General features: G+C 32.6%; 1 protein-coding gene across 2 annotated transcripts; it reads right to left on the bottom strand.

Moving 5' to 3' along the window:
- Window positions 1-1,080: 1,080 nt before the first annotated feature.
- LOC108458495 (phytosulfokine receptor 2-like) lies at window positions 1,081-5,786 on the bottom strand. 2 transcript variants are annotated; one of them, XR_001867304.2, is made up of 3 exons: window positions 5,144-5,786; window positions 1,675-5,021; window positions 1,081-1,605 (listed from the first exon to the last, which is right to left on the bottom strand). XR_001867304.2 is itself a non-coding variant. In XM_017757913.2 (2 exons), exon 2 carries the CDS (start codon window positions 5,017-5,019, stop codon window positions 1,864-1,866), a length of 3,156 nt encoding a protein of 1,051 aa, XP_017613402.1. In that variant the 5' UTR covers window positions 5,020-5,021; window positions 5,144-5,786; the 3' UTR covers window positions 1,081-1,863. The 2 variants fall into 2 exon arrangements, 1 of the variants encoding a protein (XP_017613402.1); XM_017757913.2 differs by having other exon boundaries at window positions 1,081-5,021.
- Between the last annotated feature and the right edge of the window lie 8,004 nt (window positions 5,787-13,790).

Genomic DNA, 13,790 nt, shown 5'->3' on the forward strand with positions numbered 1-13,790 from the left:
AGACGCAACTAGTCGCCCCTGACAGGTAGGCGCAACACCCCCTACCTACTGCTGCTGCTTTGGGCTATTGCTGCCTTTGCTTTTGCTCCCCCTGCATGCTGCCCATATTTTCTCCATGCATTAGTCATATCACTCATGGAAAAAAAAAACTTTATGGGGTCCTTAAATCTATATATATATATATTCAGTGATTCTACTAATACATATTTCATCCGGATAAAGTATGTATTATTAAAATTAAATTAAAACATTAAATAAGAAATAAAATTATAAAACAATATGTTATTTAGAAAATAACTATTATTGTAATGAGATACATGTTTTATTAGGTATAAGTATTTAAATTTTTGTTTTATAATGTGATACATGCGTAAATATCTATATATATATATAATCATATTAGTGAATCTGCTACTACATACTTCATCCGGATAAAGTATGTATTATTAAAATAACTAGTTGAACTCATGATAAGCGCAACATGTATGTATGTTCCAGTACATATACTTGGGTTCTATACTAACCCAAAAAAAATAATATAATAATAATTTTTTAAACGAAAAAAATTAACATTAAAAAAATAAGTTGCGCCTGTCAAGTAGGCACGACCTAAAAAAATATACTATTTTCATAATTAATCTGGATGACAACTTATTTTCGTGTATAATTTTTTTTTATAATATAGGAGTAAAAAACCCTTAAAGTCAATAGCTGCATTATTCTAAACATGAAATGTCTGAATTTATAAAATAAAAAAAGGGTATCCAAATCAATCATGATCATCCCAAAGTTTGATTTGTTAATTTCTTATTTTATTGATAATTATTAACTTTAGTTACCAAATACAAATAAAGTCAAAAAAGGGAATCCTCTTTTTGTCTTATTGGACAGATAACAACAACTCCCACTCCCCAAATGTGAAAAAACACAAACTACTTTTTCGTTTTCAAATACCATATTCTTCACAAATTTAAAATTTTATATTCTTTTATTTATAATGAATCTAAAATTAACAAATAATCTTTAACAGGGTTAACAATTAAACTTGAATTTTAAAATTTGAAAAGTAAAAAAATTAAATTCTCGAAAATAAAAGCATATGGACTAAATTCTAAATTTACAAAGAGTACATATACTAACAGCATATTTTTTAACTTATTTTATGTTATCCTCTCAATCCATGTTTTGTTTTCAAGCTCCTACTCAAAACTAATGGAGGGAAAAACAACCTTGGATGCTTGTTTATACATATATATACACACACTGTGGATATGAAAACAGTAATTAAAATATTTGTTTACATATATATATACACAAATACAGGTTGTTAGAAACATATTCCAGATACTGATATATTCTCCATACCATGAGAATCAAAGTGCAATCCTATACAAATTCGGATACAAGACCCGACCTGGTTGCATGACGACAGCCTTCTTTTTCTGACCGGGGAACTGATACAATAATAGCCATTTGGGTGCACCGACTGTGAATCGAAGTAATCGATGAATTCATGTATGATGATGCATTGCATTTATGTCATAAAAAAGCATCATCTCATGTTAGCAATATCTGCCGTTTCGAGAAGCATATGAATTACGATCACTGCAAACATTCAAATGAAATCATGATACGAGAAATAACCGGTCCATTTGAAGTTGAACCACTGCATACCTGATTCGGAGAAGGAAAAGTTGGAGGAAATGATTAGATATTCTTTATAATTGCATATTTCGGATCGAATAAACGGCTGAAACAGCCTATGTATACAACTCGCAAACTGCTAGTATACAAATCGAGTTTGAACCGTTTGTATACACTTCCAAACCCGAAGACGACTTCAATGAGTGAAGCAATGGATGTTCATTGTTGAACAACCTCATTTTCAATGCTATTCAGACATGATACAACCTCGTCGATTAAGGGTCTCCGCTTTGGGTCTGGGTCTAAGCACTTACAGGCAATTTCAAGCATTTCGAACAGCTGTTTTTCGTTATCCTTGTCCCATATCGATGAGTCTATAATCTCCGACTCCCTTTTCTCGGATTTCATCTGAAACATCCAGGAGACCAAATCCCGACAGTTTTTCCCTTTGCGTACTTCGACAGCCCTTCTGCCAGTAAGAAGCTCCAAAAGAACAACACCGAAACTGTAAACATCACCTCTGCAGGTTGCAGTTAGGGTCTGGCTGTATTCCGGAGGAATATAACCCAATGTTCCAACTAAGTCTGTTGTGACATGGGTATCATACGGACGAAGTAGCCTTGAAAGGCCAAAATCTGCTAAATGAGCTTCAAACTTTTCATCCAAAAGAATGTTGCTGGATTTTACGTCCCGGTGAACTATGTTTGGTTCACAAATCTTATGCAAATAAGCCAACCCACAAGCAGCTCCTTGAGCGATCTTGAGCCTTACGTCCCATTTGAGAACCGACGACTCACCAACACTCTCATGCAGCCAATAATCCAAGCTTCCATTCTCCATATACGAGTAAATTAATAATCGGTCGTTACCATGCTTACAATAACCTTGTAGAGAAACAAGGTTCTTGTGCTGAGCTCTCGAAAGGGCCTCAACTTCAGCTTGGAACTCACGTTCCATCTGACCGCAATCACCAGAAAGCCTCTTGACGGCAGCTTTTGTGCCATCAGGAAGATAGGCTTTGTATACCAGTCCAAAGCCGCCGCAACCAATTATGTTTGCTTGGTTGAAATTGTTTGTAGAGTTTAACAAGTCCATCACCGTGAGCTCCTTGCAGTGCGAACTTTGGAAAAGAACCAATTTTGATGTACCAAAACGTTCAAATAACCCATGTGATTGGCTAAGTTCCTCATCAAAATCATCAATCCGATCACCGGCATCCCTCCTTAACATTCTAAGTATAACAATAGCAAGAAGCAAGGAAATTCCAACTCCTATACTGATTGTTATTCCAAGAATGCTGCTTCGACTGAACTTCCTGCTTGAACCGGATGGAATAGTTGGCTTTACCATACTGTTGAAAACATCGCAAGGAGAGACTATTTTCCCACAAAGTCCGGGATTCCCCTCAAAGCTTGAGTTGGGAAAGCTATAAAACTGTCCATCAGTTGGAATCATACCATGCAAGTGATTATAGGCAACACTAAATTTCGACAAAAATGTGAGCTTGGAAAATGATGAAGGAATTGATCCATGCAAGTTATTGTGCGATAAATCGAGAATTTCCAAGTTTTCCATATCAGAAATGGAACTAGGGATGACACCAGTGATGTTATTCCAGCTCAAATCTAAGACATGGAGTTGCTTCAATTGCCCAAATTCAGGCAATATCGTCCCACTTAATCTGTTATTGCTCAAGTATAATGATGGCGGAAAACTCGAAAGCCGGTTGTATGGAAGACCGCTAGCACTCTGATTCCGCTTCACGTAAAGCGGGATTCCAGCTGAAGATGAAGAAATCGATGAGCTGCAATTCGAAGAAGTGAGGCTCTTTAGCTCTGTTAAACTCTTTGGGATTTCTCCGGTGAGAGAGTTATTCGAGAAGTCCAAGTAAAACAACTTCTCCATCTGGCCGATCCAAGTTGGAATGCTTCCATTTAAGTGATTCCATGACAAATCCAACACTTCAAGCTTCTTGCATCCCAACAACCACTCCGGTATTTGGCCTTTCAGAGCACAATTTCCGAGTGCTAAAATCGTTAAGCTCTCAAATCCGCTTACATTTCTGGGAATTTCCTCTCCATATAAATTCTTTGTGAGGATAAGAGTGGAGAGATTTTTGCAGTGCTGAAGCACAGATAGAGCTCCAGGTAAATCGATAAAACTATTATTTGACAACGAGAGGAACACGAGCGATCCGAGATTGGCATAACTCTCGGGGATTTGGCCACGGAATTCATTCTTCGCCAAACTCAAAACGTGCAGTCCTTTACAATCAGATAGTGAAACAGGCAGGGAACCAGAAAAATGATTAGTAGCGAGATCAAGTGAGTAAAGATTCGACATTCCGGTAAAATCAAGATCAAGAAGACCACTAAACGAATTGTTCCGAAGATCAAGTACACGAAGCTTCGAGCATTGCGCCAGGGACGATGGCAATGGACCGGAAAACAAATTCGAGTGTGCACACAACAACTCTAATTGTGTGAGGTTCTCGAAGATATCAGGCAGTCTACCCGAAAAACGGTTTCCAGATATAATCAAGGATTTAAGGCTAGAAAGCTTACTCAATTCCTTGCTTAATTGACCCGAGAAATTGTTTCCGGCGATCGAAAGACCCTGCAGTGACAACATCGAGTACAACGAGTAGGGAAAATCACCTGCAAGTGAATTATAGTCCAAATGCAACTGTTGTAGAGACATACTACAATTCTCTAGGCCTTCAAGACTCCCTACTAAATGGTTCATTGACAAATCAAGAACCTGAATCCGTTTCGAGTTACTGCAGATTCGAGATCCGAATTGGCCAGTAAACGAATTGTTGCTCAAGTTGAACACAACAATTTCCGGAAACCTTCCAAGCTCTAACAGGTCACCATCGAATGAATTGCTCGAAAGATTCAGCCATTGAATAGATTCCAAACCGGAAACAGAGCTCGAAACCGGCCCCGAAAGCATGTTATGGCTAAAATCAAGGTACTCCAACTGCTTCAAATTTGAGAGTTCTGAAGGCAAGGGATCTCGAAGATGATTGCACGAAAGGTCAAGCCGTTTAAGGTGATCTAAACTGGCTAAAGAGCTTGAGATTTTCCCTTTGAGACCCTTCCCATGAAGAATCAAACCAATGACTCTATTAGAAACTGAGACATTGATATTATTCCCACAAACAACACCATCCCATTGACAACAAATGGATTCATTAGACCATGAAGTGATGATGGAACCAGCTGTGAGGTTCCCAACAAATTGTTTCAATGCCAACAAATCATTTGGATCACAGTGTTGGCTTGAAGTCTCAAAGCTCAGTGTAGAACAGATAAAGCAAGCTAAGAATACCCAATTGAGGGAAGTCATTGGATTGAATCTCATAGTAAACATTTCTGAGGAAAAAAAGATAAAAGGAAAAGGGAAAATCCCCAAATTAGTAAAATGTAAGCAATCATGAAAGCGATATCCTTTTCATATGCAAAGAAGGAAAAAAACTAGAAAATGAGTAACTTACATGCTCACATTCCAAAAATTTATTGAGATCAACAATCCCCACCTGTAAAAAGACCAAATCCCAAGATCATAAATGAAGAAATTCAGAACTTAATTTCACACATGAAAGTGTTCATTCATGCACATCCCAAAACAAACCCAACATCAAACACCTTGTAAACAAAGAAAAAACACACACGTACAACCCCTTTTAGATGAAAATGAGAAAGACCCAGTTCTCAAAATCACCTTCCAAGTAAATCAGTAATGTATCTTTTTTAACTGGAAGAAAAATCAGATCCCAATACTCAAAAAAATATATATATAACTGCGGTGAAGTAAATAGTTTCTTAAAAACCCAACATTTGAAGAACAAAAATTTAATAATCCAACAGTGGCCAACTTTGGCTTTATTTTTTCTACAAAATGGCCTAACTGATTTGACTTATTTTCAAAACCAGAAGTTTCTTAGTTTCTCACTCTTGGATTTTCAAAGCAGAAAAAAAAAGGTACAGAATCTTAATAGAGAAGACATTTCAAATTAAAGAAAGGAAAGGAAAGTTCTTCGCTTTGCTATTTGTGACACAGGGAGGGAGAGAATATGTATTTTATTGAACAAAAAACAAGAAGCTAAGAAGGTACAGTTTTGGAGAGTGATTTGAAATGTGTAGACATCAGAGCTGACTTTTGATAACCTAAAAATGAGGTTTTTCCTTTTATTTTCTCCTCTTTTTCTAATTGTCAGTACCTACATTTGTCTGTTTCATAAGTTTTGTTTTGGTTAAAATACAACATAAGTCCCTATACTCTTTATAAATTTAGAATTTAATTTCTATACTTTTATTTCTAAAAATTTAATCCTTTACTTGAAATTTAATAACAATAATTATATAATACAAATTTTTACATTATATAAATTACGTAAAATAAATATTTTATACGAATATAAATATTTTTAAAAGCAATTATAATTAGATGGAAAAAATAAAATCAGATAAAATAAACGAAAACAATAAAAAATATATATACAAATCTGAAGAAAAAAAAGTCATGAAAAATAATGATGATGTTGGACTTGGACATGTCTTTTGTGGACAGCCCAACGGTGTTACAATTTTTGAAGCGCACGTGTCACTTCCCTATTTAGAATGCAACCATTGACGTTGATGTTTATTAAAATTAAATATATATTTTATAAAAATTAAAAATTTATAATAAAATTTAATTGATCGTATTTATTTTCCAAATATTGTTTTCATTTATTTTTTTTATATTTAATTTGTATAGTGTAATGTTAAGAGTTAGGAGAGTGTTAAGCACGTAAATGAGTAAGGGTGTGGTATTAAATAAGTCATGATATCAAAAGAGTCAAAGAAGATAAAAACGTTGACCGGACATGGCCGGTGGAGAAAAGCCATCTGAGGTAGATGCCGTGATCTAAGTAATGGCTTCACAACTTGTAAATGAGTTGAATGAATCTATTAAATACCTTCTAAAGAATACCGGTATGATTTAAACTCTTTTTTCGAATTGGTATATTGATCGATTTCCGATCCGACTGATTAATTTAATCTAGTTTAAATTATTAGAATCTAATGTCTTTAATGTAGTGATATCGTCAAATTTATTTATAATCTTTCAAATAGATTAGTTTAAATAAAATTCATCACTCTCATTAATATTTTTTGTTAATATTTTTTGTATGGTGTCCTCAACGATTTTTGTACCCCAAACAAAATGAAAGTAAATATTAGTTCATTAATTATCTAACATTTAACTAATATTAAGTTGTATTATATGGTTGGATCATAATGCAAGAAGATAACTTATTTAGTAAATAATCTAAATGATTCATAGTCTAATTGAAATTTATCTAGTTGATTAAAAAATTATTATATCATTTATCAAGTCCTAATTAGGAGATATTTTGTCTTGGATATCAGAGCGGATGTCATTGTCTGGACTGACAATACATCAAACATGACTTAAGTAGTACAAATTCTACATATGTTTATGGATTTATTCACTTGACATTCATAATGTGACTTACCTCAACCCTGAGTAAGTGACAGAATATATGCGTGACTCGTATACTTTGATATATTAAAAGTCTAAGTTTAATTGGTAATAGAGTCGAAAACTGATATATTGGTTATATAACTTCTACACGACATGACTTTACATAATATGTTGGGTAAATGATATACTCTCATCGGCATTACATGGTTGATAGAAAAGTAATGTGACCATAAGTCATTTGTCTAAGACAATTGATTTAATTACATTTAACAACTCGATTTTAATTTGTGTTGAAAAATATAGTTTTGAAGTCAAATTTCATAAAACGAATTAGTGAGAATTTTAATTGAGGTATTTACATATATAGAATAAGATTATAATATTTAATTATCGAGTAATTGAATTGAAAAAGTTGTTAATTATAATACAATGACTAAATTGCAAAAATGTTATCACAAGTGAGAATTGATTAAGGAAATGCAAGAGGACTTATGTAACAATTCAACCAAGGACCTTAATGCAATAAAACCATGACTAAAACATGGTTAGAGCCAAGAATTGATCATGACCACCCTTCCCAACTAACTAAAGCTATGCTAGATTTTAGCAATTGGATTATCATATTTTAAGGTTAATTAATTTACTAATCAGTCATATATATATATACACACTAAGTGAGTGGGAGAGAGATTAAACATTCATCTTCTTCTTCCCATATTTCCGTGTCTGCTATAGAAAAAGAAAGGAAAAAAGGGTTTTAAATCTCCTTCATATTCGGTCAAAAATTCAACAAGCTAAGGAAGATTTCCTTAGTAATTTTATGAATTCTTGATCACTTAAGCTTGATTTATCTAACTGAAGTATTAGATTTTCCAATTAAGTTTAATTCAAGTTACAGTTATTGAGTTCTGGTGAGATTGAAGCTTGAAAGTGATGAATAGATAAATGCTAACCTCAATTTGTGTTAAGACCATGTTAGAACGTAGTGGGAAGTGGTGAATTAAGGTTGAATTTAAGTTAACCTATATAGTTAATTTTATGTCACTAGGGACCAAATTGAATAGAATAAAAGATGTTAGAAATCTATGTTATAAATTGAAAGCTTGAGGTCCCTAGTGAATAAATACGAAGGCGTCGGAATGTAACGAGTGCCTTGGAATTTATGTGTGACTAATAAGGTTTCTTTTGCTAAAGGTTGGCTTTGAACTCTTAACCGAGTGTGGTGTGTTTTGGATAGAGTTTTGGGAGATAAAGACAATATTCAAGGCTTCTGTCCAGAATCTATTGTTTGGTCTTCTTGCTCTAATACTTGGTGAGCTTTGTCCAACATCGGGAATGAGGTGCGTCAAGGAATTTTTGGTCTCTAGGTAATGGGAGATATGATTATTAGGTTAAAGATGTTGACGCCTTGCAAGCTTTTTATGTTGGAGTTGAACCCTTGCGAGAGGATTTTTGTGTTAGAGATATGGTGAATTCGAATGGGGACTAGGCTTGTAGGGATCTCAAAGTTATGTTACCACCAGCCTATATTATTTCTAAGATTTCTTGGCCTAGAAGTGGAATAAGAACGAAGTTTTCTCTACTAATATTACATATGAAGCTCTGGTAAGGGATACATTTCGGAGTGGCTTGGAAATACCCCACCATTGCCAGATAAAGGGGGCAGGTGGGGGATATTGCCCCCTAACTTTTTAGAAATTTACATATCATTATCTTTGAGATAAATTTTATTACATTAAACTCCTTAAAAATTTAAATTTTACCTTTCAAACTCAAAATAAAAAACACCAACCCTTTTTAAAATTTAAAATATATAAATATATATTTATCTTTTATAAAATAACTTCTTTTAAAAGTTTCAAATTTTAATGCTTAAAGAAGTTACAATAAAATAAATAAATGATCAATTTTTTTAAAAAAAACAACTAAAGAACAAAACTTTTACCCATAAAACTGAAAAAAAATACAACCTAGGACAAACTAAAAAAGAAAAGGAGAAGTAGTGGAAGAAAGCAATTAACAAAGTATAATAGAAAAAGAAGATATTATCACGAAAGAAGAAGAAAATTCAAAGTATTTTTAAATATTTTAACTTGCTTTTTTATTTCTTTTGTAGTTCTATATTTCTATATTATTTATAAGTACCCAAAAGAAAAATTCTCAAATTTTAGGGTTTAGGGTTTATAATTTTATTAGGATTTTATTTAATTTTTTATACGTTCTAACTTAATTTTTATATAAGAACATATAAAGCCAAGAATATGTCTTAATTATTTTACTGGATATATATAGCATTTGATAATTTCTTAATTAAATAATTATTGTTTTCGCTAAAGATGGATGATTGCAGTGCAATTAGCTATTTGGCTATATAATTTTAATTATAATATTTATTATAGCAATTTTTAGGTTAATTGATTTGGATTGTTTCAATGAAGAATCAAACAATTGATTAATTTTTCAAACAAGAAAAAAAAAAGCTTTTCAACTTATACATCTACTCCATCAAACTTAATCGAGCCATCAGTAGTAGATAATAAAAATTTTGTACATGAAAAACGTTCAACTAAAACTCCCGGATATTTGATGAAAAAGAAGATGATATAAATTCTTTGAAACATGATCTTGGAAAGCATCTACGATTTGGAGTTATTCGGTACACCAACAAGATGAGATTCGACATGCTTACATCAAAGATAGGTCATTTCAACATATAATGTCAGATATCCTATTGATGAGAAAATTTATTATTGGTATTAAAAATTGGAAATACAATACAATTATCAAGGTTAGAAGGTTAAACTTTGAATGTATTCATATTTCAAATCATAAATATATGTGTATATTTTAATTATTGAATAATTGTCCATGAACTAAAAAAATATGTAATCGGTAACGCTAATATAAGTTTACCACTAAGTTGTTTACTGGATCCATCACTGTACCCGGTACCCCAAAGAGTTGGTCACTTCCTTTGGCTCTTATTGAAGGGAGACTCTTGACAAATAAGGAACGAGTTTGTCGTAATATGACAACTGATGGTAGATGTAAAAGGTGTGGGGCTCGTGTTGAAATTAACTTCTTTGCATGCCTTGCAATATTGCACATTTGCAAGGAGTGTGTGGAGTGGTGTTGTACCGACTTCAACAAGTAGGGTATTCTTCGCAATGCAAATCAAGGAGTAGGTTCTTTGGAATTTGCATAATTTTGGAAGAATTCAAATTGATGAAACTAATTGGAGCTCATTGTTTCCACTCATTTGCTGGAGCTGCAGGTTGTTGAAATGCCGAAATAGTTTTGTTTTTTTTCATGATATGCACATAGTAGCTTAAGAGAGTTTCTAATGTCGAATATGTCTTGGGCTAAGGGCATGGGGAGTAGTGTCGAAAACAATGTATGAAGGGCTCTTAGTTGAAGTCAAGAGTGATAATGCTCTTTTGATTGAAGCTATTTGCAACGTTCATGCAGATTACAATGGGTTAACTGAGTTTTCTTCATGTCATTAAGACTCAAAATATGGTTGCTAATGGCATGGCGAAGATACGAAGGTCCCTTGATATTGGATTGAGTTGTTTTACATCTTCCCCGTTTGTTGTTGCTCGAATATTGCATTGGAACAGCAGCCAGCCATTCTCGGCTTAGTAATCATAGAACTGGGTGTATGGTTTAGGCTCGAGCGAGCCTCTTTATGAATAAAAAAAGAGGGCCTTTTGTTTGGTCAACAAATCATACCCCATCTTCACGTGAAAACTCACCAAACCCACCTTGTTTTCTCTTTTATTTTATTTTTCTTTAATTAACTAATAGTATTATTTTTAGCATTTAATAATTCATTGGGAAGTTTTTATTTTTGACTTTCATGTCTTTAATTTGTTCTTTTATGTGATATAATTGACAATTGATTTATCTACTTGCAATAGCATGTGTCCCATGTCAAGACTGCATAAAAGTTAAAAATGAATTTCAAATGACACTACAGATTTTTGAAAAAAATTTGAAAATTTTTAATTTGGATAGAATGATAAAAGAGCTTGGTGTATTTAAGTAAGTTTTCGGATTTGAATATGGAAAATAAGCATTTGGAAAATTTTGTCCTTTAAAAGCTTGATTCAACTCAACTCTAAATTATATAAGTATTGTCTATTTATAAAATCAGTTGAATTTGATTTTGGTTTAAATTTATCACAGGTTTGTCTACTCTTTTGAAATTTATTTAATCTCTATACTTTACTTATGAGAGATTGAGTCCGGGTTCTTTTTTATTTAAAAATTTTAGTTACCCCATCCAATTTTGTTGTTAAAGTTACTGTTGTGGCAATTATAAAAGGTAAATCAATTTTTTAACCTTCAATGTTTACGCTTTTGTCAATTTAATTTTATTAAAAGCATATAAAAAGATTTCATATTTCAATAAAAATAAAATATAGCTCTTTTATAAAAGAGAAAATAAAAAATTATAGAAAAACTCTTAAAAGTATAAAAAAATGAATCTAAAAAATTCTCTAATTGTTATGAATATATTATTAAGTGGATGTCCATTAAGATCTCCATCAAGATCAATATAAGTTTTGATATACTTTAAATTTTAATAGTCATTAGAAGTAGATCTCTACTTTATTTATACTTCTTATGCCTATAAATAGAGACTTTGGAGAAGCTTTATAAATATTTTGATTAATCTTTATTCTCTGTCATTTATTTTATAACATGTCATTAGCATGATTCTCTTTTATTTTATAATGCGGCCACTCCAAATCTACTACTCAAGTTGTTATTGATTGCATTCTAGAGCTATTGCAATTTCAGTATTCAATTGAGGCTTGTGAACTATGGGTATCATTATCTAAAGAAATTTATATAATCCTTACATGGGTGATAATGATGATGTTAAAGATATTCAGGTATATTTTACTATGATTTATTTATTATATCATGTTTATTATCATTGGAGACCAATCATGACAACATGAATAAATAGATTCTAATTTGAAATCCACGTATGTTTACGATGGTAATTATGAAATAAAGAATCAATGGAGGTGTTTGGAAGTCTATCATACTAGATTTGCCGCATTCCCTGAAGTGAATGTAAATATAAAGAAAATAAAATATATAATTACGGATCACTAAAAGTGGGAACATATTAATAAATAAGAGAACAGTGAGAGCTCTCAATATAACTCTTCAAAGGGTAAAGATAACTTATGTTATCAATGTGATATGAAAGATTATTGGACACATATGTGGCGTATGCCCAAATATTTTATTTCTATTAATATTCTTTGAGGAAGGATATGGAAATGTAGTAATGAATTCTATCATTACAAATAGAAAATATTTGTCTTATTTGAATATTTGAAAATTTTGACATATTCCTAAAGCGAATATTGCATATGATTGTTTGGAAATTATATTTATTTTGTTAACTTAGTGGCATTATAAACTTCACATTCATTTAGGTATTTCCAGTAGTAAATGTCACAATAGTACTTAAATGTGGATACAAAGTAAAATGAATGACAGTAAAATTATCAATTTGTCACAATTTATGTTGACATGATTAGTATAATTGAAATGCATGTTAAAGTAAACCAGAAGTTTATTGATACAAAAGCATTTACTACTTAGCGTAACCAGTTAGACCCTCTTGGATCATATATGATGCGAAAATTAATTGAGAATTCATATGGACATTCATTAAAGAACCAAAAGATTCTTTAATTTAAAGAATTATCATTTATTACTTGTTCTCAATGCAAATTGCTTAAAAGAAACTCACTAGCTAAAGTTGAGATTTAATTTCTTGCATTTCTAAAATGAATACGGGTCCATTCATCCACCATGTGGACGGTGTTGTAGGCCAATTTTGGGCCTGTTTACATTACATAAGCCCATTTACATTAAACCCCAAGACCCAAACATCTAACCCAAACCCGAATGGCCCACTACAACCCATTCCAACCTAATACCCATCTAAATTAACCCACATAAAACCCAAATACCCACAACCCATTACAAACCAAACCCAATACAGCAAGCCCAATATCATTAACCCCAACTACCCGAAACCCTAGCCCCATTTTCCTCTCCCCACTTGCCTTCTACCCCCAACCACTCCACTGGCCACCAGCCACCTGCCCACTGTAGCACCGCCCCATCACATCCACCACCCTTTGCACCTGCAAGACAGTAAAGAGAAGAGACAGAAACAATATAAAAATGAATGTAAAAAGGTTATAAAACCCGAATGAATTGATGTAAAAAAGGGTTGGATTTTGTATCAATACAAAGGATATTCCAATATACACAAGCAGATTCAAAAAAATATATAAGGAAAACACGAGAATAGCATCAATCCAGCAACTAAAAATACAGGCATCAAACATTAAGGTGATTTTTTTTTATTTTTCTATTTTTAATTTCGTTTTCAGACCTATTTTCTCACCTATATATATATATATTAGAACATATTAACAAAAAAAAACTAGAAAAAAACAAAAAAAAAACATTACCTTTTGAACTTCGCCATCACAGGCGATGGCTTCAATGACAACGACGGCTCCGGTGGTGGTGTGCGGTGGCCCTCTTGGCCGAGTTCTAGGGTTGCCCAGAGAGAAAAAGGAGCATTCTCCTTTCTTTTTTTAAAAAAA

Source organism: Gossypium arboreum, chromosome 5, assembly GCF_025698485.1.
Source record: "Gossypium arboreum isolate Shixiya-1 chromosome 5, ASM2569848v2, whole genome shotgun sequence".
In the NCBI taxonomy this organism is placed as follows: domain Eukaryota; kingdom Viridiplantae; phylum Streptophyta; class Magnoliopsida; order Malvales; family Malvaceae; genus Gossypium; species Gossypium arboreum.